Genomic DNA, 25,492 nt, shown 5'->3' on the forward strand with positions numbered 1-25,492 from the left:
AGGCAGAGATTTGTATTTTTAACTGTAGGTTCAGGATCCAGTTCCAATAATATAGGTGGGACCAGAAAAGAGTTGGCAAGAGTGGAAGAGGCAAAATTGAGGCGAGAATATTTTCTGAATTCTGACATACCCCTAAATACAATACCATACGAAAATCTTAAATTAAAATGATCGCCCCCTACACACACACTCCTTGGTGCTGTCACTGTTATCTGAACATAAAGCAAATTAACTTTGTCAGTAATCTACCAGTATTATTTCTACGAACCAAAGCGTGTAGTGTTTCAAAAGGTTTAGAGAAGTCCACTTTGCATAATTTTGGTGAACCCCCAAGAAAATTATGCACGAGCCGTGCCTGTGTGACACCCATGTCACGGCCCATCCTTTAAGGGTTAAGGATATACTTGCCAAAGAAAGATTCAAGCATATCCTTGCACATTGAAGAATAAGACAAATGTGATAAACCCAGAAAAATTTTGTGCACTTTGATGTAAAATCCTATGCTTGCTCCCTCATACACACACAACCTAGTCAATCTGACCTGTCCCTCAGATACACTGTGACAGGAAATAGTGTGGGAGACAAGAGGGTAGTCAGGTCAGCATTCTTTCCCCCATGTCACAGGTCACAAAACAGAATGTCATATTTTAAACTGTATTTCCTTTTATATATATTTTTACAAGGGATAACCTTGTACATTTATACTGAACTTAGTAATGTAGAGATCTGTTTTTGGCTAAAGAACATGTTAAAAATCTCTAAAATGGATAAACATTTCCATGCAGTAGGAATTCTGATCATGATGAATAATAGGTGTGGTGAGCTCGTAAAACAGATAAACTACAAAACTATCGGTATGTCTTTTGTCCAGATTTGGCCATCCTTCATTTGTATACCAAATAGAGTCAAAATAGGAATTTATCATCTTTGTACGTCATTCCATTTTTAACCTTTGGAATTTTAGAAACCTCACTGAAAATATGATTATTTTTTCTTTTACATTTCTTGTTTGAGATTAGCTACCGTGGAGATGCCAAACAACGCTTCTGCGTACAATGCAGACATGAGCATATTGAATATTGTTATCCAGTGTTCATAATTAGGTTTTGACAATTAGGCACTATTTGGCTCCCAACTAATGCATTAAGCATGCACGAATGTTGAAAAAACAGTCTGCAAAACTATACCTTGGTTACAAGGGTACGTTGAAGTATGTGATGTAAAATATTAATTTCACTCTGATAGTGATAAAAATTTATAAAAAAATATATAATTTGTAGTTTATTACACACCCCTAGCAGGTAGTAACTACTTTTCCAAAAAAAGTTCCCACAAAATCCCCCCTTTTTTTCTGTTAGAGAAGTGCAGCAATTCAATCTTATTTTTTTGCCGAAAATTGTAGTTATTTTAAAAATATATTTTGTGTTCTTTCCCTGTTTGGCAAATGTCTAGTTGCATTATGCAACTTGGTATCTTCTAATTTCTCCATATTTTTTTATCAGTAGCAAGGTATTTGAAGTATAAGGTTACAACTGGCACAATAATTCATAATTCCATGTGTACAACAAATTGGAAACAACACAGTGGAACCTCAATTGTAAATTCTTCATTCTAAAGCAGTTAAAATGCAGGAAAATATCTAATGTGGGTATCTTTTGCAACAGATTGAAATATGGCAGAGTGTCTACCATCAAGAAATTATGTTTGTGGTCAAGAATTTTTGCATTTTTTTTATAATATAGTGAATTTACATTGTTATATACCTGTACTGGGATTTGATAAAATTGAATATTTGGAAATCTAAAATTGTATTGAGTTGTGGTTAAGATTTGTTTACTTTGTTTCTTAAGAATTACATTCTTATATGTGCAAAGTTTTGTAAAAATATGAAAGTAATGTGGCCATTCCTCATCGAGGATGTCTGAAGCATTAATTTTTACATGCATTAATAATTAAAGCAAGTCTAGATCTCTTCTTAAAGTACAGCTTCAATTTTCATCTTAACCAGCCATGTGGTAGAAGTTTTTGATTGAAGATAAATATTTATTTTCTTATTTCCAACTCTTCCTAAAAATACATGTTAAGAAAAAGGGGAAAAAGGCCACAAATATGGAAAGAAAGGTCAAGAAAAATTCAAGAATTTTGGATGGGGACTGAGAAGATGACATAAGATTTCCACTGTATTCATAAATTTATTTAGCAATTACTCTATGCACGTGATGTTACAACCTTCCAGCAAGGTCTTCGTCAGACTCCGAACAAACTTTGAAAGTATAGTGTGTTATTAAGCATGGGAACAAGGCTTAACAGGGTTAAGCCAGCTTTAGACTAAAGCATTTCCATTAACATTTTTGCTAGCATAAATGCTATGTAAATGCTTACAACAGGTAGTACTTTACACCAAAGCCTTTCATGGAACATTTCGGTTAGCTGTTTCAATTACAATGTATAACACATACAGCACAAAGGGCACGTCAAGTTAGACAGTCTATGGTGAGTGCAAGTGTTTACAATTGAAATTGAAAGAGCTAAAATATTCTTCCATGTGTGTACAGTAAACGTGGTAAATTATGTATTTAATCAGCACCCTTCTCTCCCTAAAACCATTTAATACGAAGCAATATTCCTCTCGGTTGAATAGTTATCATATTTTAAAAGTGTGAAGTGATACGTTGTTTACATCTCTCGCTGTTGCCATTACAACTGCACTCGTGACCTAGAGGTCGCTTCTGATTGGTTATGCTACAGAAATAGAGCCAGTTCTATCCTTGAGAAATGCCACAACATTTCTCACTTTACATGGTAGCATGCTAAAGAAAATGGTTCCGTCTAAAGTGGACCTTACTACTGTATTCATGTTCAAATTGCCACAAGATGTTTGAAATTTAAAATTTTATTTTCTAGGTCGTCATCTAACTTGTGACACTACAAAGCATGAACATGGCGAAGCGACCAGCTGAAGGTGACAGCAGCTCCAGTGGCCAGCCCCCATTCAAGAAGGTTCAGTTTGAACCTATGAGGATAGGGCCTATCTCCACACTGGAGGAAATGGACATGACAGTCTTGCAGTTTCAGAACAAAAAGCTAGCTCAGGTAAGTCTTTATTCCATGCAAACATTGTATTTTAGTAAAAATGAGAAATTATTTTTAAATTAATATAAATTTCCTTAAAAAATGTTTCCCATTATTTCTTTTAGCATGGGTGGTGAATATTCTAAAACCTTGGTTAAGCGGGATTCTAAGCATGATGTTCAGTTAAAATATCGTAACCTTCCTACACACATGAAGAGTCGTGGTGGTCTACTGTCGGATTAAGAATTATAGATACTAGAGTTTGGACTCCAATTACAGGGTTGCTACTCACCACGAATTCTATGTGAATTATTGGCTCCGGGAATTATATGTGAATTCTCCAGGAATTTTTCTCCATAGACGTGAAAAATTGCAACTTTTATTAATCCAAGTCCCCTTGAATTTATACATATTTATAAATGACCTGAGGCAATTTTTTCACAGTTTGTTTTATTTTTTATCAAGGAAGGAGAAGAGAGCTCACTGGAAAATAGAACAGAATTCTCTAAATCTGTTTACTTTTTTAGTGTCCTTTGCAAGATAAGATGTCTTGAATTTGATTAGTTAAATTTCAGTTTGAAATTCATGTACAATTAAAATGTTTTCGTAGATTAGTGTATTCCGTATCATATGTGACTTGTGGTTGTAGATGTATTTGGAATCTTAAGTATGTAATGGCCAATATAAACTCCGCACGTTAAATTAAATGTTTTAAATAGCCTATATTATATATATCTACCGTTTAATATAATTGGATTATAATTTTTGGATGCATTGGAATCTCACACACCATTTATATTGATAACATACTTTTGTGTGCATGCGTGTGGTGGTGAGAGTCAGTAATGCGTAATAGAGGAAACATCTGTTTGTACCCTTCAGTATATACAACGTTCACCTTGAAAACCGGGAATTATACTTGAATTTTATCAAAGTCTTAGAGTGGCGACCCTGAATTAATCTATGCCAACCAATTTTTTTTTCAAGTATGCGGCCCCGGCGCCCACCCAGCGTCGAATAACATGGGTACCTGGGGGAAACCCTGGGGGGTAAAGGCGGTCAGGGGCGTGATGCTGATCACATCACCCCCACTCACGACCGGATCAAGAAAGTGTGGGGCGTTACCCCCACACCCCCTATACGCCTTCATGGCGTGGTGCTAAGCACAGGGGAACACTTTACCTTTTTATTCTATTTTTTATTGGCATGAGAACAAAAAGTGCCCTTTTTTTTAGTTTTGCAACGATTACTCTTTTTTGAAATTCTATAAATAATAACGAATAATCCAATCGTGATTAAATTTTAGTACTGTTAATTTGTCAAAAATCGTTCTTATCAATTTTGTGCGAAACAACTTTTTTGTGGTATTGGGTAGTCCTACAAATACAATATTACTCTTCGTAGAATTTTCAGTGAAGATTTCTAAATCCTGGTCGAGCCTGCATTTTTTGCTGAAAATTCTGTGTAGTACGTCTCCTGTGTTTGCCTAATTTAATGAATATTGGTCTTGTTTTCAAGCTCTTTGCATCTGTTTTTATAATCCATTATTATTGTCAATTCACATTGTGTAACCAATTTTATACAGATTTTTATTCAACGGGGTAAAGATGTACGTGGAACATGGCAACATCACACGCAGTGGAACCTCAATCTTAATTTTTTTCAGGGGACGAAGATTAAGAAACTTAAAATGCAGGGAAATGTATAATCGAGGAAAATTTAATAACATTTTGCTATTTAGGAACCATGAAGCTCAAATGTATAATGCAAAAAATGTAAAATCTGGCTCAGAGCACTTGCGATCTCGCCACCCAATGTTTACAGGCTCCAATCCTAGCCTGGGCATTATTTCCTTAATTTCATATAATCATCACTAGGGCCCGGATTTATAAGCACAATTAAACAGTAAAATAAGCAAGTTAATAAGCACAATAAATGAAAAAAATAGGCATAAACAAATACAGGAAAATCTGAAAAAACATTTGTTTATTAGATCTCTTATCTTATTCAAAGCTGTTACAGTATGTAAGGAAGGTCATCCTGAGATTTTGTTGTGTGAAGCTCCTGTGTCTGTCAGTGAAGAATGATTTGTACAGTGAAAATGTTCTTTCCAGCATGACATCACAGACGCATGTGAAAATCACCACAGTTCTTCTTCGGTAAATTCCTCTTCAATGCCTGTTTCTTCACCAGAAATATTTTTATAAATTTGACACTGTTTTGTAACTGGGATTTTTCAGTAATACCTGACTGAGCTTGTTGGACACAATTTTAGCAATACCGTGAGTGTCTGAAGACAACGTTACTCTGAAATTTCATCAATGAGAGAAAGTGAATGTTGCAATGGATTATTTCGAGCTTTCAACTGTGTTATAATATCAGGTTATTTGGAAAAAATGATTTTGGATGTACTGTATCTTTTCTTGGATGATACAGTACATTTCTCTCGTGCGGCTATTTAGAATCATTGATCTCGTCATCCCAATGCCGTCGTGTGTTTGAAATAGGATTGAAATATGACAGATTTGGGTAAAATATGCTATTTTAAACCAAAATCATAAAATAAGCAAGCATAACAGTTTCCTGCAGAAATAAGCATTTATAATCACTTTCAACCTTAGTTAAATAGCTCATCAAGGTATGTAATACGAAGTAAAACCTTTCTCCTTACCATTAGAAGTCTGGAAAAGAATATCCAAATATAGTTTAAATGAAAGCACAATATATACCATTCATATATAAAAAAGGATGAATCAAATTTTATAAGAAGTAAAGTAAAAAATGCAAGAAATTTGATGTATCCTTTTTTATACAACCTTGGTGACAATGAAGTTCGACCAGAAAGGAATACGTGATTAAATGCACAGAGGCATAGGCGGTGGAATGGGTGACCCGCAGAAGTGACGCATGTGTGTAAGAGGAGGCATGTGAGCAGGCAAGAATCGTGATCCCAGCATGTTGCACCCAAGGTCACGTAAAGACCGAAAACGGGGAACTATACGCGTGACATTGAACATCGACCAGGCACCAGACCCATACGGAAAATTCCAGATAGTGGCACATTCGACGGAAGCATGATGTCACGGACACGATAAGGGAGTCCGCCGTATATAAGCGCAGTGCATCATCACCATGGCCAGGGGCAAACCTATTGACAACACCGTGAGGAGAAGAGTGGTGGAGTTGCAACGGGATGGACTCAGTGAACGGGAAATAGGGCGCCAACTGAACTTACCCAAGTCAATCATCCACTGCATCATCAAACACCACCAAAATACGGGTACTACAGAGCCAGGTAAGGCCCCCGGTCGAAAATGCCTGCTGAGCGTGCGTGACCTACGGATATTTAGACGCTATATCCAGACCAACAATCATGTTTCTGTGGCCGAATTATGACTGTGGACTCGAGTACGCTTTCACATTGAAGTGTCAACCAGAACCATTCGCCGTTACCTACAGCGATGCGGTTACCGAGTGTACAAGGTGAAACGTAAACCCTTCCTTTCCATGTTGAACAAAGGCAATCGACTACGGTGGGCACGAATGTACCGGGGATGGACATTTCGGCAGTGGAACAGGGTTTTGTGGACGGACGAATCCATTTTCAATGTTGTGTACGGTAAAATATGGAAAACAGTCATTTGTCGGAAGGAGGAACAGAATGAAGCAAAATGTTATGCACGTCGGGTACAGAAACCTGCGTCAGTGATGGTATGGGGATGCATGACAGCATCTGCGGTTGGCCCACTGCACGTCTGTGAGGGCATTGTGAATGCACACGCCTATACACGCATACTGGAGCGGCATCTTCCCACAGTGTGAAGGCACCTGTTCCACAGGCGGTGTCTCATCTTTCAACACGACAATGCCAGGCCTCATACAGCGCGGCTGACAAGAGAATGGTTGACTCGCCATCACGTGCGAACTCTGCCATGGCCACCATCGAGTCCCGACCTCTCGCCCATTGAGAATGTGTGGCGTGTTCTTAAGCGACGTGTGCAACAGAGGGGACCCACGACAGTGGCTGCTCTTATCGCCTGCCTGCAGGAGGAATGGCACCGCATCAATGTGGAATACCTTGAATGACTCGTCCGCAGCATGCCCCGACGCATTGCCACAGTTATTCGCCGACGGGGCGGCGTCACACCATGGTAAACAGGATCCCCTCTAACAGTGGTCGAACTTCAATGTCACGCGTAGATGGACGAAAATGTTTTATTTTGTGTGGACAGCATACATTGCTGCGTTGCAGCAGAAATTTATGTTTTCCTTTGTTCCATGTAGCCTGCTGAATAAAATATGTTCAGCATATGCATGTGTTCTCCTTCTTTCACAACGCACTCCTATATTTGTGACTGGTCGAACTTCATTGTCACTAAGGTTGTATATGAATGGTATATATTGTTCTTTCATTTAAACTATATTTTTTGTGGAGTGCAAAAATAAACTAGTCCTTTTTCATTTCCATTTTTTGAAGGTAAAGTGCAGTGAATAATCTTACCACCCATTTCAATGAAATCTTCCTTGCAACAGCTTACCACATTCCATAGCTTCCTGCCACATTTACCTGACTTTGCTATTTCACCGACACTAGATACTGTCGTCATTGTCAAGTTATAAAGTTAAAACTATTCTAAGAAACTTCTCAATAAAGTCTAAATCTAGCAGATAAGTACACTTTGAACTCAACATGCATGCCACTTCAAATGCATTTGTTACTGCATAAGCCTAAATCGCATTCTTGCAACAATCGCTGCAACGATGGTAAGGTAGAAGGTGCTTGTTCTTTCTTCCTCTAAGCTGCACCAAATACGTGGGTGAATCAAAAATTAAGTTACACCCAACCCATGTTCCTGTACTAAGAAAGATAAAATAATCAGGCTTGGTGGCAAGCAACACTGTCTGAAATGTTTCCTTCACACACCAGAAGCAGCCATGCTTCATCTGGTTTAGTATGCGAGTAGTCACAGTGTGAGTATGGCGCGTCGTATTGAGGTGCGCTCCGTCGTCTGATTTTTGTGGGCACAAAGCCATAATCGGAGTGAAATCCATCGCCAAATTGTCGAGGTGTATGGTGAGAATGCAATGTCATGCCCCATGATTGAAAAATGGTGCCAGATGTTCGAAGAGGGAAGATCAAATGTGAACGACGAACCACGTGTCGGGCAGCCTGCAACTGTGTACACTATCGACAACGCGAAGCGTGTGAATGCAATCATCCTTACCAACTGCCACTGCCAAAAGGGGGGGGGGGGAGGGAGGGAAATGAAAGGCATGTAATCTTGTTGGTGGAAGATAATTATCAACACTGTTGTTATCCGTGTCGAAAAATAAGAAAAGGAATTTCCTTTAAAATCCGGCCTTTAAGTCATCATAATTGTCCAAAAGTGACAGGAAGTAATACAAGAGAGGATATATGTGTGTTGTTGTCTTGGGTGTATTATGTGTGGCTCTGTCCGAAAGGTACAAAGTACAGACTTGAAGTATGGTCTTGATGGAAGTGACATCACCTAGTACAGTTCGAAAGTGCCAAGAACAAAAGAACGCAAGTGCACTGCTCGCAGTACAGATGGTTGGTGACTAGGTTACGTGGTTTCTGCACTCGTTGTTTATTTGTTTAAAATCACGGAGGTAGAAAACCAGCAACACAGTTAGATATATGTTATGGGCCAGCAAGTTGTTGGCTGTAGGTCTTGTAATGTGTGGAAATGTATGTGTACGAACATTTGAAAATGCTATCTGATTTCTACGGTGAAAAACAAGTGTTTAAAACGCAAGGAAAACAACGAGTACTCAGTTTTATCTCCTGATCTTATTTGGTGCAGCAGTCGAAGTGCAATTCAAAAGACAACACTTCCGGTCCACGACTTGACTGCACTCCATGACCATACTCGGAGGATGCTTGCTTGAAGTACGGTCTTGCACCTTTCGGACATGGCCTGTGAGTGCTTTGATGTGTGCTGATGATCCAATGTAATTTCAGCCCCACAACTGTTCTTTTTAAAACTTTTTCTTTCCTTTTCAAGCGTCTGGAGCAACGTCATAGGCTTGAAGCTGAACTGAGGCAAAGGATAGAACAGTTGGAGAAACGCCAGACCCAGGATGACGCTGTGCTCAATGTAGTGAATCGGTATTGGAATCAGCTGAATGAAGACATTCGGGTTTTGCTTCAGCGTTTCGATGCAGAGACAGCAGATGAATCTGAAAATAGAAGTAGGTTAAATATTGTATTTTCACTAAGGTTAATTACTGTATTTGCCAGCCTATGAGACACACTTTTTTCTTCTAAAAATAGGTCTGAAAAATGGGGTGCGTCTTGTACACCGATACCCAGTTTTTGATTACATTCACTTCTGGAAATATTCTCTCTTCTGAGTTGGACGATTTCCTTGCAGTGTGTGACAAAGAAGATTAATGTATTCTTTGCTAGTTAGGTTAGGTAAGTTATAAGTTATTTGTTGAAAGTAGATCTAGATATTACTTTATATTTGAAATAAATTCAGTTGTAAAGATTTTTCTTAAAAAATGTGTCTCATATCCCTGCAAATACAGTATGTCTTTTGGCTACTTTACGAAAACTTTATGGCAGATCTCTTCAGCAGAACACTCCCATTTCCACAGCCACAAACAAAAGTTATAATGTGCAAGATAAATTAAGTAGATAAGCACAACCTCTCAGAATGGTAGACAAAGACACTTTAGAGAGTTTATGTACGAGGGTGGTTCAGCATGCTCCGCCCCTGACATAGAAGGAACCCTTGTAGGAAAACCAAATCACTGTCACTTTTCAACATAGTCCCCTGCAACATTAACACACTTTTCCAATCGGCCTTCCAGTGCTTCAATCCCAGCAGAAAAAAAATATTTTGGTTGGTCCTGCAACCAAGCATTCACCACATCCATAACCTCGGAATCACTGTCAAAATGTTTTCCACGAAGGTGTTTGTTCATGTTCGGGAACAGGTGGAATTCACTGGGGACCAGATCTGGAAAATATGGGGCATGAGGGACAATTTCGAACCCTGCTACATGAATTGCAGCCACTGCAACTTGGGAGGTCTGGGCGGGAGCATTGTCACAATGGAACAACACACCACGGGCCAACATTCCGCGGCGTTTCTCCTTGATGACACAGTACGTAATTCTTCAATTAGGGTTGCAAAATAAACACCTGTGATTGTCTTTCCCTGTTGGAGATAATCTATCAAAATAATTCTTCCACATCCCAGAGCACAGATGCCATCACTTTGCCCTTTGATGGTTGAACCTTGAATTTCTTTTGGGGGTGGAGAATGGGGATGTTTCCATTACATGCTTTGGTGTTCACTTTCGGGATCGAAGTGGTGAACCCACGTTTCATCCATTGTAACAAATCTTTTCAGAAACTTTGACTTGTCAACCTTTATTGTCCGTAACAGGTCTTGACTTGTTACACAACGTGTCCTCTTTTGGTCGACCGTCAGCATTCTCGGGACCCAACGTTCAGAGATCTTTTTCATTAACAAATGATTATGAATAATTGAATGCACACTGCCAGTTGAGATGCCACATGTGTCTGCTATATGGCGGACAGTCACTCGCCGGTCTGCCAAAATCATGTCATGCACTTTTGTAATCATTTCTGGTGTGGTCACTGTTGCAGATGGGCCACCACCATGCTCATCTTCACAGGTCTGCCTACCACATTTAAATTCATGGCACCATCTCTTCACTAGGTCATATGAGGGGCTAGAGTCTCCAAGAGTTCCCACTATATCTGCATGGATGTCTTTCGGTGTTAGATTTTTCTTGAGTAAATATTTTATCACTGCTCGGACCTCAGATTTTTCCATGTTTTTACATGTGGCTACACTTCTTACTGATCATGAACTTGTAACAAAAAGAAAAATTGTTGTAAATTCTTGAAACTTTGTGGATATTAGTCTAAAGAATGAAGAATGTTACATATAAAATTACAGGTCTCTACTATCACTGGAAATGGGTCAGGGGCGGAGCATGCTGAACCACCCTCGTATTGATTGAGTCCAAGCATGACATTGTGTCATGTTATTGATGTCTCTACTGTGGATAACTCTGTAACTGCTTAAACAAAATTCTTCCCTTGGGGTAAAATATAGGTGTAAAATACATTAATTATTTTTTACTCCAAAACAAAGCCCCCCCCAATTACATGGTAGCAGTGCTATTACCTTGTAAACAGGGGTCTTGGGTTCAAGTGAACACATGCACAGTTGTTTAGATAACTTTCAAATTGTAGGTCCAGTCTTCATTAGTCTAACTGAGCAAAAGTGAGGACCTGTACTTATTGATTTGAGGTTGGATGAGCCCCAGAGCCACTTTATGCGGGGATAAGGCCAGAAATTCCAAATTGACAAAAATCAGCATTTTTTTTTCTTAAGTGTGTTTTATGTATTCATGTTAATAATTCATTTTAAAGGTAGGAGAATTGTTAATAATAATAATAATAATGTGACATTGTGTTGAACATGAAACTAAACTCCATTGATAGCAGAAGTATCTTTGAAAGTAATATTTTACTGCATTTGGTTGTTGAGACTTACAGGTTGTTCTCAAAAAGGAAAGAAAAATCTACAATCTCTCTGGATCAAGTGTCATAATCAGATACTGTTCGAGAGAGACTTCCATGCTTCAGCTGGTGGTTAATTTTTCAAGATGTTGTTAAACAATGTTGCCCTCTTGAATAAAGGAGTACTTTTAAGTTAAATGTTTCTAAATTGCACTCACTTATCACACAATTCATGCTAGGAACAGAAAAGAAGAGGCTTTTGTCTATACAAAATACAATGGAAACCTACACCTCTATCTCTCCACTTATTTATGTTGTCTATAGATGTTGCAGAATGAGTCAACTTACTTTTCCGACACAAACAAAGGAATCAATTCATAATCTTTCTTTTGTCAGCCAATGACTCATGCAAGAAACACAAAGAAGAAAAGAATATTCAGTTCTGAGAATTACAATCTATCGTCTAATTTTATTTTTGCAATTTTGCATGCTATCAGAAAGTGCCTTGTGTTTGATATAACTGCATGTGCCATGTTTGATTTCCATGTAGGTATATTTTCTTGTTTTCTTTGAATTCCATTTTTTTGATTTAATTTAGTTTCTGACTTTCTACCAGCTTTTTCCAGAAGTTGAAAGTGTGCCACTGCAAGAAATAAGTTATGTGCAGAAATACTAATGTAATGTTTTTTAACACATGATTGAGAGTGTGGATACATTATCATTTTTTTAACATAGCATTTGTGATTTCAAGGGAAACTCAAAAATGGAACAGAAGCACATAAGCAGTGGTTGATAGTGGGAGTTATGATGCAGTGTAACACATGGGCAATTTTGTATTAGCACGATCTGCATATTCTTTAACGTTAGAATAAATAGTGCTTTCTTGGGATTTTGTTACTGGTGTGCGATAAGGCCCTGCTTCCACCCATGGGTGGTGTTTCAATGTTACGTCCAGTTCCTATTAACCTATCTGAGCATAAAATGGACGGTTGATGGAAAGGTTAAAAGTACAAAAATCCCTTCACCTTGCCTTTTTGAAACACCTGGAAACATTGAGTGGCCTTGCTTCTTGGGAGCCATTCTTAAATGGTGGGAAAATGTATATTTCATTGGAATTTACTGTGTGCATGCACTTGCATGCGTGTATGGTGGGAGCAAAGAAAACCTAATGTGTCTGTGCATGATCCTTATAAGATTTCTTTAGCTGCTTAGATAATGTTTTTCACTGATAATTCTTTGCGTTTGCAGATGAAAACGAAGCCACAACGTCATTTTTAGTTCAGCTGTCTACGTGGGATAAGGAAGAATTGGATGAAAAGCTGGCAAACAGAGTCCAGGTTTCCAAGAGAGCTGTTGCGAAAGTTATCCAGGCTTTCGATCGTCTGATGCAGCGAAACGAGAAGATTACTCTTGCACTGAAAGGCGAGCTTGATGGCGACGAAGCACCTCCCCTCGACGAAACAATAAGGCAAGCGAACATAGAAGTGCAAGCGGAAAACAGGAACTTGCAGGCGTTGAACACGTCGCTTCACGAAAAGTACCACACGATATCCTTGAAGATGGCCGAACTTCAGGAGACCGTCACGGGGAAGGAAACCGAGATAGCCGAACTTCGCAATCAAGTGGACGACCTGCAGTACGAACTGCAGAAGATCCGGCAGCGAAACGATAAGCTGGAGCACCATTTGGCGGAAGCAATGGAGAAATTGAAAAATTACCAGCAGATTCACGGGGAGGAAAAAGGTACCCCGAAACCAGTGTCCAGTGTTTCTCAGAAGAAGTTGGATGACGTCCAGAAGGAACTGGAGGAGCAGAGGGAGTTGGCTAACAATCGGTTGCAGGAGCTGGATCGATTGCACCAACAGCACAGGGATGCTCTGAAAGAAGTGGAGAAGCTCAAAATGGATGTAAGTTTCTCAGATGGATTTTCTTATTTAAATTAGTTACATCATTAAAACATGTACCTCTACAAAACTAGATTTCTCCGTTAGAACAGTCTACAGAATTAGATAACCGATTGTTACTCAGTAGTTCTCCTTGCATACACTTCTCAATACCAAACTAATAATACCTTGGAACCTTGATTTTAGGTTTTTCAGAGGACTCTGGTTGAAGAACTTAAAATGTGAGAAAATTTTATAACAATTTGCTCTATTGGGACCATGAAGAGTAAATGTATATTGGTCGGGGGGGAGGGGGGTAAAATTTGCTGTACTGGAAAGGATGTAATTGAACTGGTTATACTGGATTAACATAATGTGCAAATTCATATTTTTAGAAATGACGCACACAGTATTAAATAGATATAAAGAGCTGTTGTACTCACTTATCTGCACAACTGGATTTTGTTATAATGTTCTATTAATTTTTGTGGCCTCTGCTACCAGGGTGTCAACCAGCCATGAAAGTAAAGAAATCAACTAGTAGGTCAAGAAAAAGTCAAGAAATTATACTTGTGGTCAAGAATTTTTATCACAGTGACTGATTGATTGATTTAGTTTATTTATTAAAATTTCAATCTCCGGAAAACGTCTCTAACTCGTTTATTCCGTGATTTTTAAAATTTGTACTTACTGATTCTGCATTGCGAAAGATTGTTTAAGATGGGATTTTGCTTTTTAAACGAAAATAATTTATATTTTCGACATATTGAGTAATTATTCTTTGTTGTTTTTTGCTTCCGTAACACACAATATGGCAGCCACAGGTTGACTATACTGCTTTTCCGGATCCTCTGGAGTAGCGATGTGCAGAGGGGAAAGCTTGTGGGTGGGGCCAGACTAGGTGGGAAAGAGTGCGGGATGAAAGCAACGAAGTGCTGCGCGGTGTAACGGCCGTAAAGCAAAACGCTTTCTGCTGCCAATTTCTTCTTTTATTCTTAACAATGGCCAGTGTATTGTTTTACACAAATAACAAATAATATTGCACGTTTATTTGTCTTTTGATGCTACGAAGAACAGAAAATAGTTAAAACAAATTTAAACATACATTTTCAAAAAACATGCAAATAAACACAAACTATGAAACATCATGTATCAAAATGTGTTTTAAACAAGTCTGAAAAACATGTTTTTTAAACATTTGTAAAAAAACAAAGCCATGGGTTTTAAATTTTTCAAACAAGTTGTTCTCGAACACATTCAACACTATGAGGCGCTCTCCTAAATGCAGAGTTCCCCTAGACTTGCGAGCTGACATGTTTACTACAGAACTACTGGACCGCGAATGAGCAGTCGAGTCTTCCCCTCCCGTGGATGCCCCTCCCCTCCGCAGGTTCAATATGCGCACAGAACGCGTTCGCGTTCTCTTACTCCAGAGAATCCGGGAAAGGAATATAGCGTTGTCGATCATAAGTGGGTATGCAGTGTTTCCAACCTTCTTCACCGAAAAATACCTACTTTCGTGTTACTGATTTTGTATTTTTTCCCAGGTTTGAAAATCCCACAAACCATTGTAATAGCCCCACGAACCATGCACGGATAGCCTCACAAACCATTCATAAATAGCCACATGAACCATTCATAAATAGCCCCATGAACCATGCACGGCAAGGTTAGGTTAGGTAAGGCAAACATAGTTAAAATTGTCATCATCTTGCAAAACAACGGCATGGTTGGAAACACTGACCAGGGGTTACGTCATCAAACGCACGGAACATCTGATTCACGAAGTGGAAGGTGATGGAGGCAAGAGCTTTTGTGCATCGGAGAGACATTAATGTCGAAAAATACATGATTTACCGGCGGAATAAATTGAACGAAGGGAGAAAACACTTCCACGACCTTTCAAAAGTCTACAGAAACTCAGTTCCGTAAGTACTTTCTCCTGTAAAATTGAAGAAATACGTTTCCCGGAGATCAAAATTTTACCGTTTATTTTACTTCATTTTTCTGCCACTTGGCTAATCATGAATATGAGGATGAATGGTGGTAAGATAAGATGGATGAAGGGACAATCACAATTATATGTATAGGGATGACAACATGAGTCCCACGCACCCAGATGCCAGAGCCGCAATTGTCTGCCAACTGCAGTCCAGGATGCATTTGTAGATAAAACAAGTCTATTTCTCTTGTTAAATACAGCTTCAGTTTTCATCAGGGCAGGGCTGCCAACTGACTTGATTAATACAACATGCACCACCTATAGAACATATTCCTTTGTAAAGTAGTCTTCTTTTATCTCAAATTTTGCCGCAGAAGTAATCAATTTTATGTTATTTTGAATAACTGGTAATGAAATGAGACTAGGAAAATTTTGTAGCAGCAAATAAACTCCAAGCAGATAATTTTACATCATATTTCGCCGTTTCCTGCCTCTGGCTGGGTCAGCATAGAAGTCAAGCCTCTCCATTTTCTTCTGGTCTTGCACCACTCCTATCTTTCCATGGTGTTCCAATCTTGTCCTCTTCTCCTAACACTCTCTGCTATCTGCTAATTTCCACTGACATCTTGGTCTCCCCCTATGAAAAGAGATGAAATTTTTAAGGAGTATATTGTGGAAGACTAATTTTTAAGGAGTATATTGGGAAAGACTAGAAGGGATAGAATAAGGAATGAGGAGATCCGACAGACAGTGGGGGTGGTGAAGCTTCAGGACAGGATAGATCAGGCACAGATGAGATGGTTTGGACACATGAAGATGGATGCAGAAAGACTACCAGTAAGAGCTTACAATGCACAAGGAGTGGGAATAAGGCCAATGGGGGTGACCAAGGTGTGCGTGGAAAGAGCAGATAGTGGGGAGTGTTAGGAGAAGAGGACAAGATTGGAACACGGTGGGAAGAGAGGAGTGGTGGAAGACCAGGAAAAAGTGGAGAGGCTTGACTTCTATGCCCAGCTAGAAGCAGGAAAGTGCGAAGGATGATGGTGATGATGAAATTAAAAATTTTGTGTGGATTTATTACAAGAATAACTTTATAAATGTGACTACAACACCTTTTTTACCAAAATAATATGGTGAGAATTCAGTCACAAAAGTAGAGAATTCCTAAATGTATTCAGAGTGAGAAGTGTAACCTTTCTTTCTCTTTGTTTTCAGATCCGGCAACTTCCAGAGTCTGTGATTGTGGAGACAACTGAATACAAATGCCTGCAGTCTCAGTTCTCTGTCTTGTACAATGAGTCAATGCAATTGAAGACGCAGCTGGAGGAAGCGAGGCAACAGCTTCAGACCAGCAAGAATGCCCATTTAAGGCACATTGAACAAATGGAGGTAACGTGTACATTCAGAATTATATCCAAAAGTGAAAAAGAAAATAATTTCTTTGTTTAGTTCTGAGATAGTCCAGACACTGAAAAGTCTGATAACATATGTATTATGGAATTGCCTACTGATTTGACTTCCACTGTTCTATGGACAGTTTTCATGAACTTTACATGAACATTGCATTTGAGAAATGGATTTTGTGATCAAATGACATCTGTTTTAATATTCTGATTATTCTAAACATTTTAATGCATAATCATGTTATTAGTTAAATTATAGTTTCCCCCTTGTTCATTCTTTTGAATATATAGTGTAAGTGATTTTGTATTGGTATTTTCAGTACTGATTATATTTTTACATTACTAGATTGAATATTCTAAGGAAGTTTAAATTCTTCTAGTGTTTGATAGTGGTACCCAGCTGGAATTTTTTTCAATTGATTTCGATAGCCAATATGAGTTTTTAGACACACTATCGGAACTGATCGGTCAATTGTAATGAATTTATTTCTGTTGGAAAGTATTTTATTGTTTTCAATATATTGCTTGTGAAAAATTCTTATCTACACAACTGTAAATGCAATGGAGAAATCATATAAAGCAACTAAAATAAATTTCTGGTAAAGCATGTGAAATTTGTAACTTAGAACAACTTGCACATACAAAATTTTTCAAATATTTGAACACGTTTTTAACTCTGTAGCTTCATTGTGTTTAACACACTTAGAGAAAATGAAAAACATGCTCCTTTAGTCATAAATTGACATGTTGTTCTTTTATATATGCAAAAACAGCAACAAATTAGCTTGAACAAAGAATCTGACCCTCAACACTTTAAAAAGTGATAAACAAACAAAACACTGTTGAGATTGACTTAGTTCATCAAGAGATTGCTCATTTTTCCACTTGCATTAGTACATACACATAAGAAATTCCATATTGCAAAAACATGGGAACTAATGTGAACATTTATTCCAACTACTAGCTTCTTTAAGGTTGAGTTGGTTCTTAAGAAATTGTTTTTCTTAGGTATTTATTAAGATAAATCTGACTTCAGTAGTATGCATTAGAATTCAGAAGATATTCAGTTCAAGTCTGTTATTTTTCCAAAGAACTTCTAAATCACAGGAATTGTGGTGTCAAGAATTAAACTATCTATGCTTTGATGCAATAAATGAATTTATAACATTTTGATTCTACAATCTATGCAAACTTACAATTGGATACAATTCACCAGAAATTGGTTTCAGTTGAGATTCTGATTGAAACCAATACATTCCGATACCTATATTAGGCATTTGATAGAATCAGACCTATATTAGGCATTTGATACAATCAGATTCATTTTAATTGAAATTTCAATTGGAACCAATAGAAAATTCCAGCTGGGTGTGAATGGCAATTGGTGAGAGAATCGATATTGTTTCAAAACAGTATCTACTACGGAAGTTGAGTGGATTATGTTAAAATGTGAAATTGTTTTTTCTCGTATTTGTTGTTAATGTACAGTGGAACCTCGATTTTACGTTCCCGGATTTTACATTTTCCTGCATTATACACTCAATCTTGATGGTCCTAATACAATAAAATGTTACAAAGTTTTCCTCTATTTTACATTTTCCCAAGTTTTTTCAGTTTGGTCGTCTGAAAAACATAGAATCAAGGTTCCACTGTGTTTTTGTTGTTTGATCATCGGAATCACAATAAGTGAAAATTTATTTTCTTTTTTCCTTTTGTTGTTGTTGTTGTTGTTGTTGTTGTAATTGGCATAGTTGTTGGTAGTTAGTCTTACATAAGTTAAAATTACTGCTGATTCACTTTCATCCAATACCCAAGCCCATGCTGATATTCTTACAGATTCTGGTACTGATGCTTGAAAATCATAACAATGGTGTAAAATGAAATAACATTATCCATTTTACTTGGTATTGTTGGTTAAATTTTTACTGTAACTTTCTAATATTGATACTACTACTATTGGCCAGTAGCAATATATGGGCATCAGAATTTGTTCATCCCAAGGTAAAAATGAGGATGAAATCATTAACAGCACCATGGCTTGAATAAAACCCTCAGAAAGGCCATTGTTATTTTGAGGATGTCACTTTGGCATTATCAAGAAGAGAAAGAAAACAAACTCACATGTTGATGGGTTTTGATCCTTATTTATATTCTCTCCTTCTGGTTGTCCATTTAACCTGATTTTTAACTAAATTTGGCATTGGGTGCTTTCCTTGCATGTACAGAGCTGAGCTATCCATTTAAGTGTAGACCACTGCATCGGTGTTTGCACTATCAACAATCAGACACTTGCGCCCATACGTATGTCGGCACTGTAGATGCTACGTGAATCAAGCATGCAAGTTTCCTTAACTAGTTTAAAGAGTGATTTATTTACTTACCAGTTTACGAAAGAAGGTGCTGAAACTGGCTGTCTTCGTTGTTCACACATTTTTGACATCTCTTGATGAAGTTACCCATAACTCACTACAGTTCTTCTTGATTAATGTTCGTAATTTCTTCATGGATGTTATGTTTCAGTTCTACCAGCATGTGTCGATTTAGCTTGTATACAACATTTTTTAATCTACCCCAGAGATAAAAATTGCATGGAATATGCATACACAACTAACCTTGTTCTGTTTCAGAGTGATGAACTGATGAATCAGAAGAAACTGAGGACCGAGGTAATTCAGCTGGAGGACATGTTGGCTCAAGTGAGGAAAGAGTATGAAATGCTTCGGATAGAATTTGAGCAGAATCTAGCAGCAAATGAACAGACTGGACCAATCAATAGGGAAATGAGGCATTTGATCACGTCTTTACAGAACCACAACACACAGCTAAAGGGAGAGGTTCACCGCTACAAAAGGAAGTACAAAGAAGCAAATGCAGAAATTCCCAAGGTATTAACTTTTTATAAGCTAATAGTGGTAGATACATTTATGCTGCTAAACCCATTGTAAGTTTTTAAAATCAATTGGAAGATGCCTGATATTTGAAATGCAACCAGTAGTTTTTGACATATTTACGTAAAGAAATCACAGCTGACGTATAACATAAAATGTCAAAGTTAGGGATGGGTCGAAAGGAAATTGTGGCCGAAACCAATAAAGTACCGATATGAAATTTACCGATATTCTACCGATCTGATATAAAATTCCAAATGGTCCTTGAAGAGCCTGAATGGTTCACTGAACTATTTAATAAATGTCTGTTTCAAGGTGACTGCAGTGGAAGAGAAGTTGCATATTTAGACATTTACTTTTTCAAACTTAGGGCATGGAGATTATCCATAAGAATTATAACAAAATGGCATAAATATGCACTAAGTTATAATATATTTATAGATATATTGGATCGGTACATCGATATGCCTACTTCGGTCCATACCAATAAAATACCAATTAATCTGTCCCATTCCTACCATATATAATGCTGACAACACTTGACGTGATGTTAAAGCCTTTTTTTATCATTATTATTACAATGTATGATTATTTGCATTGAGCATTCAGCTATACATTCTTTATTCCAGCTGAAAAAGGACTATGAAGACTTGTTGGCCCGTCAGCATGTTCCTGCAGAGAATAAGGAAGGCTCTTCATCGGAATCATCCTGCAAAGAGGAAGATTCCATGAACCAGGCACTGGTGCAGGTGAAGGAAGAGCCAGGCGTGAACGTGAAGAAAGAGGGGGATGACGACTTGGAGGTGAGACCAGACTCACATCGGGGACAGAGAGAGGGAAAAGGGTTCTCCTTGTCTCCTACTTAACTCTCTGGCCTGCTCACACGTTCTTCTGTCCTTCAGTATATGCCATCCTCTCCTCTTCCACTTCATCTCACGGGATGTTAGCTTGTAATGCTGTGGTTGTAAGGATAATGTTCGTGAACTAGAACACTTGCAAAGAAGCTGTAATGTAAATTCGGTAGGATTCGTATCCCTGTTTCTGTTTCTCTGTAGATATTTTGTCAGTCTTGTGATGCATGTTGGGACAGAAGTTCTCTAGCTATTTTGTATTGGAATAGTTGAAACATCTTCTAAATACTGTCATTTAGGTCTGAGTCGATATACTTTGATACATACACGGACAGCTGCTGTACAACTGCGACAAAGTTTTACATCAATTAGAGGACATGAATGTGACAACTGTTACCTCTCATCAAACCGTCGATAAATTTTGTTTCCTGTAGGTATGCACAGCCAAAATTGCCATTGGCATTTATGGTTTCCACACTGGTGTAGTGGTGATGCTATCCCCTTGGTATCAAGGGGTCCTGGGTTCAATTCCTGGTACAGCCCAGTGTGTTTGTTTTTGTAGTGGTATTGTCATACACATCACTTGCCTAAACGTTTATTGACACACCATGCTGTTCAAACGGCTGCTTGGTTTCATTAAGTTCTGAAAACATGGTTGGGAGAGAAATGACATCACAACTTGGATTTTCTCTACTTTGATCACAGATGTTTTGAAAATTTCTTGTGAAGCCATGTTATGTGGTTTAACCTCTTAACTGGGTAATTTCCTCGTCGAAAGCCCAATCTGCCCTGGGAATTTTTGTTGATAAATTGATGAATTTCGTAAACCAATATTTTAGTTAATATCTCTGTGCTCCATGGCATACCATTTAGGTATTGTTTATTCTTTTATTGGTCCTTGTTGTACATTTTTCAATATGCGAGATTTACAACTACAATGATTACAATTACAATGTTTACAATTGCAATGGTTACAAAAGGAATGTTTATATATTTAGTTCGGTTTAAAATCATCTATGTTTTTACAATGTCGAGATTTCAAATGAAATGTTCACAAATATATTGTTTACAATTATAAAGTTACAATGTTTACAACTACAATGTTTACAATTACAATGCTTTCAAATACAATAGTTACACCTAAAATAGTTCATAGTTTTAAACTTTTGTCAGTGTGATATGCATGAAAACATGGCACAACGCACAGAGCTTTTTCACAGTCAGAGCACCAATACGATGTTTCCTTTCTTTTTCCATTGCTCCAACATACAACACATCTTCTTGTAGGGTACCTTTTTGAAGTTGCAGGCAGCATGTCTGGAAAACATCGTCGCATGAGTCGACTTGGTGCTGGACTTCTAGACGGACGGCCCCTGCTGGCAGACTTCTGTACCCCACCAGATGAGGATAAGTTTTCAGCTAATACCCTGAGAAAATCAAGCCTACACAATTGTCCACCATTTTTCTTGTATAATATAAAGGCATTCAGGCACACAAGATCAAGTAAATAGCGGAACATCTTCTGATAATATTTCTTCAAACGCTCTCTAGCCATTGTGTAGATGCCAATTTGACCATCATTTTTATCTACAATCAAGTACAACAGATTGTTTCTGTACAATTCCTTTTCTTGATGTTACATTTTCCATGCTGCCATCATGAAATGTGGTGACCAGTGTAACATCCCGCTTGTCTTTCCATTTCATGATCATCTGTTTACCTCGAAATGCTGCCTCTGTTTCTCCTTTTTTTCAATCTGGCACTCCTCACTGACAGAGGGAACTCCTTTCTGTTGGTTCTCATTGTCCCAACAACATCAGTGTTTCGAGCACATAATGTGTCAATTAGTTTGGGACTGGTGTACCAGTTGTCCAGGTACAGGCAATATCCCTTTTCAAGCAAGTTATTGGCAAGTTCCAACACAATTCGTGAAGAAGTTTTTCACCAGGATGTCTTTGTCCATAATCAGTGTCCTTTCCAGTGTACACTACGAAATTCCACACATATCCTGAGTTGCTTTCACAGAGCTTGTACACTTTGATTCCAAAGTGACTTCTTTTTGAAGGGATGTATTGCTTCCATCCCAGTCGCCCTTTCCAGAGAAGAAGCGATTCATCGACACATATGTTTTGTTCAGGAGTGTATACAGATGAAAATTTTGTCTTTACATGGTCAAGAATAGGATGAATCTTGTGCAGCTTTTTGTTGTGCATAAGGGGATCAAATTTAAAATTATCAGCAAAATGGAGGAACTTCAGAAGCAAATGAAATCTCTTTTCACTTATAATTTCTAGAAAATATGGTGTAATAATAGAAACACGTTTAGAAAAATACATGCCATTCTCTGGTTTGTGAACAATTCCTTGCAATAGCAACAAACCAATCAGAGTTCTTATTTCGTCTTTATTTGTATCAACCCAGTCTCTTGCTCGAGACCGAGCCTTCAAGTTGGGATGTGCCAACAAAAACTGACTTGCATACGTATTTGTTGGCTCGGCAATCAACTGACACATATCACTGCCTATAAATGTGTCAAAGTACTCTACAACGTCTTTTTCATCATCAAATTGAGCATGCAAACCACTTACTGCAACAAATGGAAACTTTGGTCTAATTCCTCCGTTACTTACGAAACTCTTTGATGCAGGTTCCAATTCTTCCTCTTCTTCATTGTCTGTCCCACTTACAGGATGCGCCTCACTGCTGGAATAATCGTTATCTGTACTGCACCAGCCATCATTACTAGATTCACCCGAAAACTCTTCCGATTCGGCATCACAATCCAATATATCTCGGATTTCCTCAGCAGGAAAAACACGCCGTCGCTTCCGATTTGCCTGAGCCATTATTGCATACGCGATAGAACTGAACGTCGGGCTGTGTTCGTTGCTTCCCGCTAACTCTAACGGTTACAACAGTCTGGAAGTCAGAGCCATCTGGTGAAACAAAGAAGAAAGTAATTTTACGAAGTATCTCGTCATACACAACAGATATCAGCAGTAAGAACATGAGAACGTAGTATCCCGTCATGCCCATTATAAATCAGTAGAGCCAGAACGGAGTATTACGTCATACCCAGTTAAAAGGTTAACCATAAAACTGATATAATATTTAATTTTACTGATTATTGATTATTTTATAGATATATTCTACCAATCTACTATAAAATTGAAATAACCTCCTTAATTAATGTTTGTAACTAGGTTACTGCCATGGGTATCCTAGTTTGAAAAATAAACTGTGTATGTCAACATTTACTTTACAAAACTATGACTATGAATTATATAAACATAAAAATAATTAAAAAATTGTAGAATTTGCACTAAATTACAGGCTATTTACAGATAGATAGGTCAAATTGCCCTAGTATGCTTTCTGAAACTTTTTTTCTACTTGATCAAGGGTTCCCTTATGGTTGCGAATTAAAATGTTCCGTATTCAAATCTAGTATCCTTTTGCCTCAACCAAATCTTGAGAACTCAGTAATTTGTAAAAGAATTCGGTACCTGCAATTATGATTCCAACACCTAATGCAAGCATAAACAAATGCAAACTCCTGTGTAATATAATGGTTCATGCTCTTGCTTTTGGTGCAAGTGGTCCTGGGTTCAATTCCCTGTGCTGACTATCCATCACCCAACGGAAAGACCTTAGTCCTCAGTCTGTTTGGTTTACAAACATATACATGTGGAAACGGTTAGTATATTTATACAGATGTTGCATTAAGAAGATAAAGAATCTGGATTTCTTTCCTTCGATAACCAGGTGCGTAACTTATTCAAGGGCACAGCATACTCAAGCCAATGTATTAATAAGTTTCTGGTGGGAATTCTGGACTTGATGATTGTACTGGTGCAAAATTTGACTTTACTGTCTGACATTACTGCTAATGTGTTACTAGATTATTCTCGTTATCAAAGTCAAAACTCAGTGGAACTGGTGAAATGTACTAAGAATAATCGGTATCAGAATTGAAAAGGGAGTTCAATGTTCTGAGTTATAGTTCCAATACAAATTAAATATTGTCTGTGTACTTCAAATACATGAATGGAGAAAGCATTTGCTAGGTGCACTTTTGGGGTTTCTTGGTCATGTAGAAGTGTAAATATCTGGTGATATTAGTAAAAAGGTTCTTTGATAACATTCTGTGGATTTGTGCATGATATGAGACTTAAGAATATATGAGTAGAGGCACATATTTTTGGTAAATAGAAAAGCAAAATTTCGGTACAAAAACAGAGTCGATTTCGGGTTCAAAAGCGGTAAATAAAATAAAATTTCGGTGTTATAGCGGTGAATAATCACATCAAAAGTGCTATATAAAATGACATTTTGGTTTTAAAATTGTGAATATAATCCTAAATTTGATTTAAAAACTACACTTATTACACAAAATAAACTTACCCCTTCTAATAGCACATTTATGTAGTTACCAGAGTATTAAGTTTATTCCTGTGTAAAGCAGTCCATTTTTGCTTTTCAAATATTTACAGCAGAATTAATCAATTTTCCGTAAATTGCATAACTCACAGGATACTTCAGACTTCAGAAAGTGTCGCGTCGGTATATAAACGGCAAATTTCATCTTAAGAGTATATTTCGCATTTTGCAGTTCATTTCGCATTATTTCGTGAAAAAACAGGGTAGAAAAATGCACCTCACACCTTTCAGAAACATGAAAAATGAACATTACAGCATGTTATTTCATATTTCGTTTTTTCATCAAAAACTAAATTTGCATGCCTCTATATATGAGGTATTTGGCATGTGTGGTAATAAAGTGGGTTATCAAGCATTAACATCAATTCCAGAACTCTCAAATTGTAAAGTGTCATTTTACTTTCTTTAATCTTAGATTTTTAATTAATCTCAACAATAAAATAGCAACATGTAGATAGCGCAGTTTGAGACACATTTCAGTGACCA

At 37.6% G+C, this 25,492-nt stretch overlaps 1 protein-coding gene across 3 annotated transcripts in view; it reads left to right on the forward strand.

Moving 5' to 3' along the window:
- The window catches only part of Bre1 (E3 ubiquitin-protein ligase Bre1), a 100,970-nt gene that overhangs the window by 35,295 nt on the left and 40,183 nt on the right, over positions 1-25,492 (forward strand). For all 3 annotated transcript variants that reach the window (XM_083125714.1, XM_083125716.1, XM_083125715.1), the window contains exons 2-7: positions 2,905-3,093; positions 9,099-9,285; positions 12,848-13,506; positions 16,640-16,813; positions 19,455-19,712; positions 20,345-20,518. In XM_083125714.1, coding sequence (XP_082981840.1) covers positions 2,935-3,093; positions 9,099-9,285; positions 12,848-13,506; positions 16,640-16,813; positions 19,455-19,712; positions 20,345-20,518 — 1,611 coding nt within the window. In that variant the 5' untranslated portion in view covers positions 2,905-2,934. The remainder of the gene's footprint in view (positions 1-2,904; positions 3,094-9,098; positions 9,286-12,847; positions 13,507-16,639; positions 16,814-19,454; positions 19,713-20,344; positions 20,519-25,492) is intronic.

This window comes from Lepisma saccharinum, chromosome 7 (genome assembly GCF_977018435.1).
Source record: "Lepisma saccharinum chromosome 7, izLepSacc3.1, whole genome shotgun sequence".
NCBI classification, from domain to species: domain Eukaryota; kingdom Metazoa; phylum Arthropoda; class Insecta; order Zygentoma; family Lepismatidae; genus Lepisma; species Lepisma saccharinum.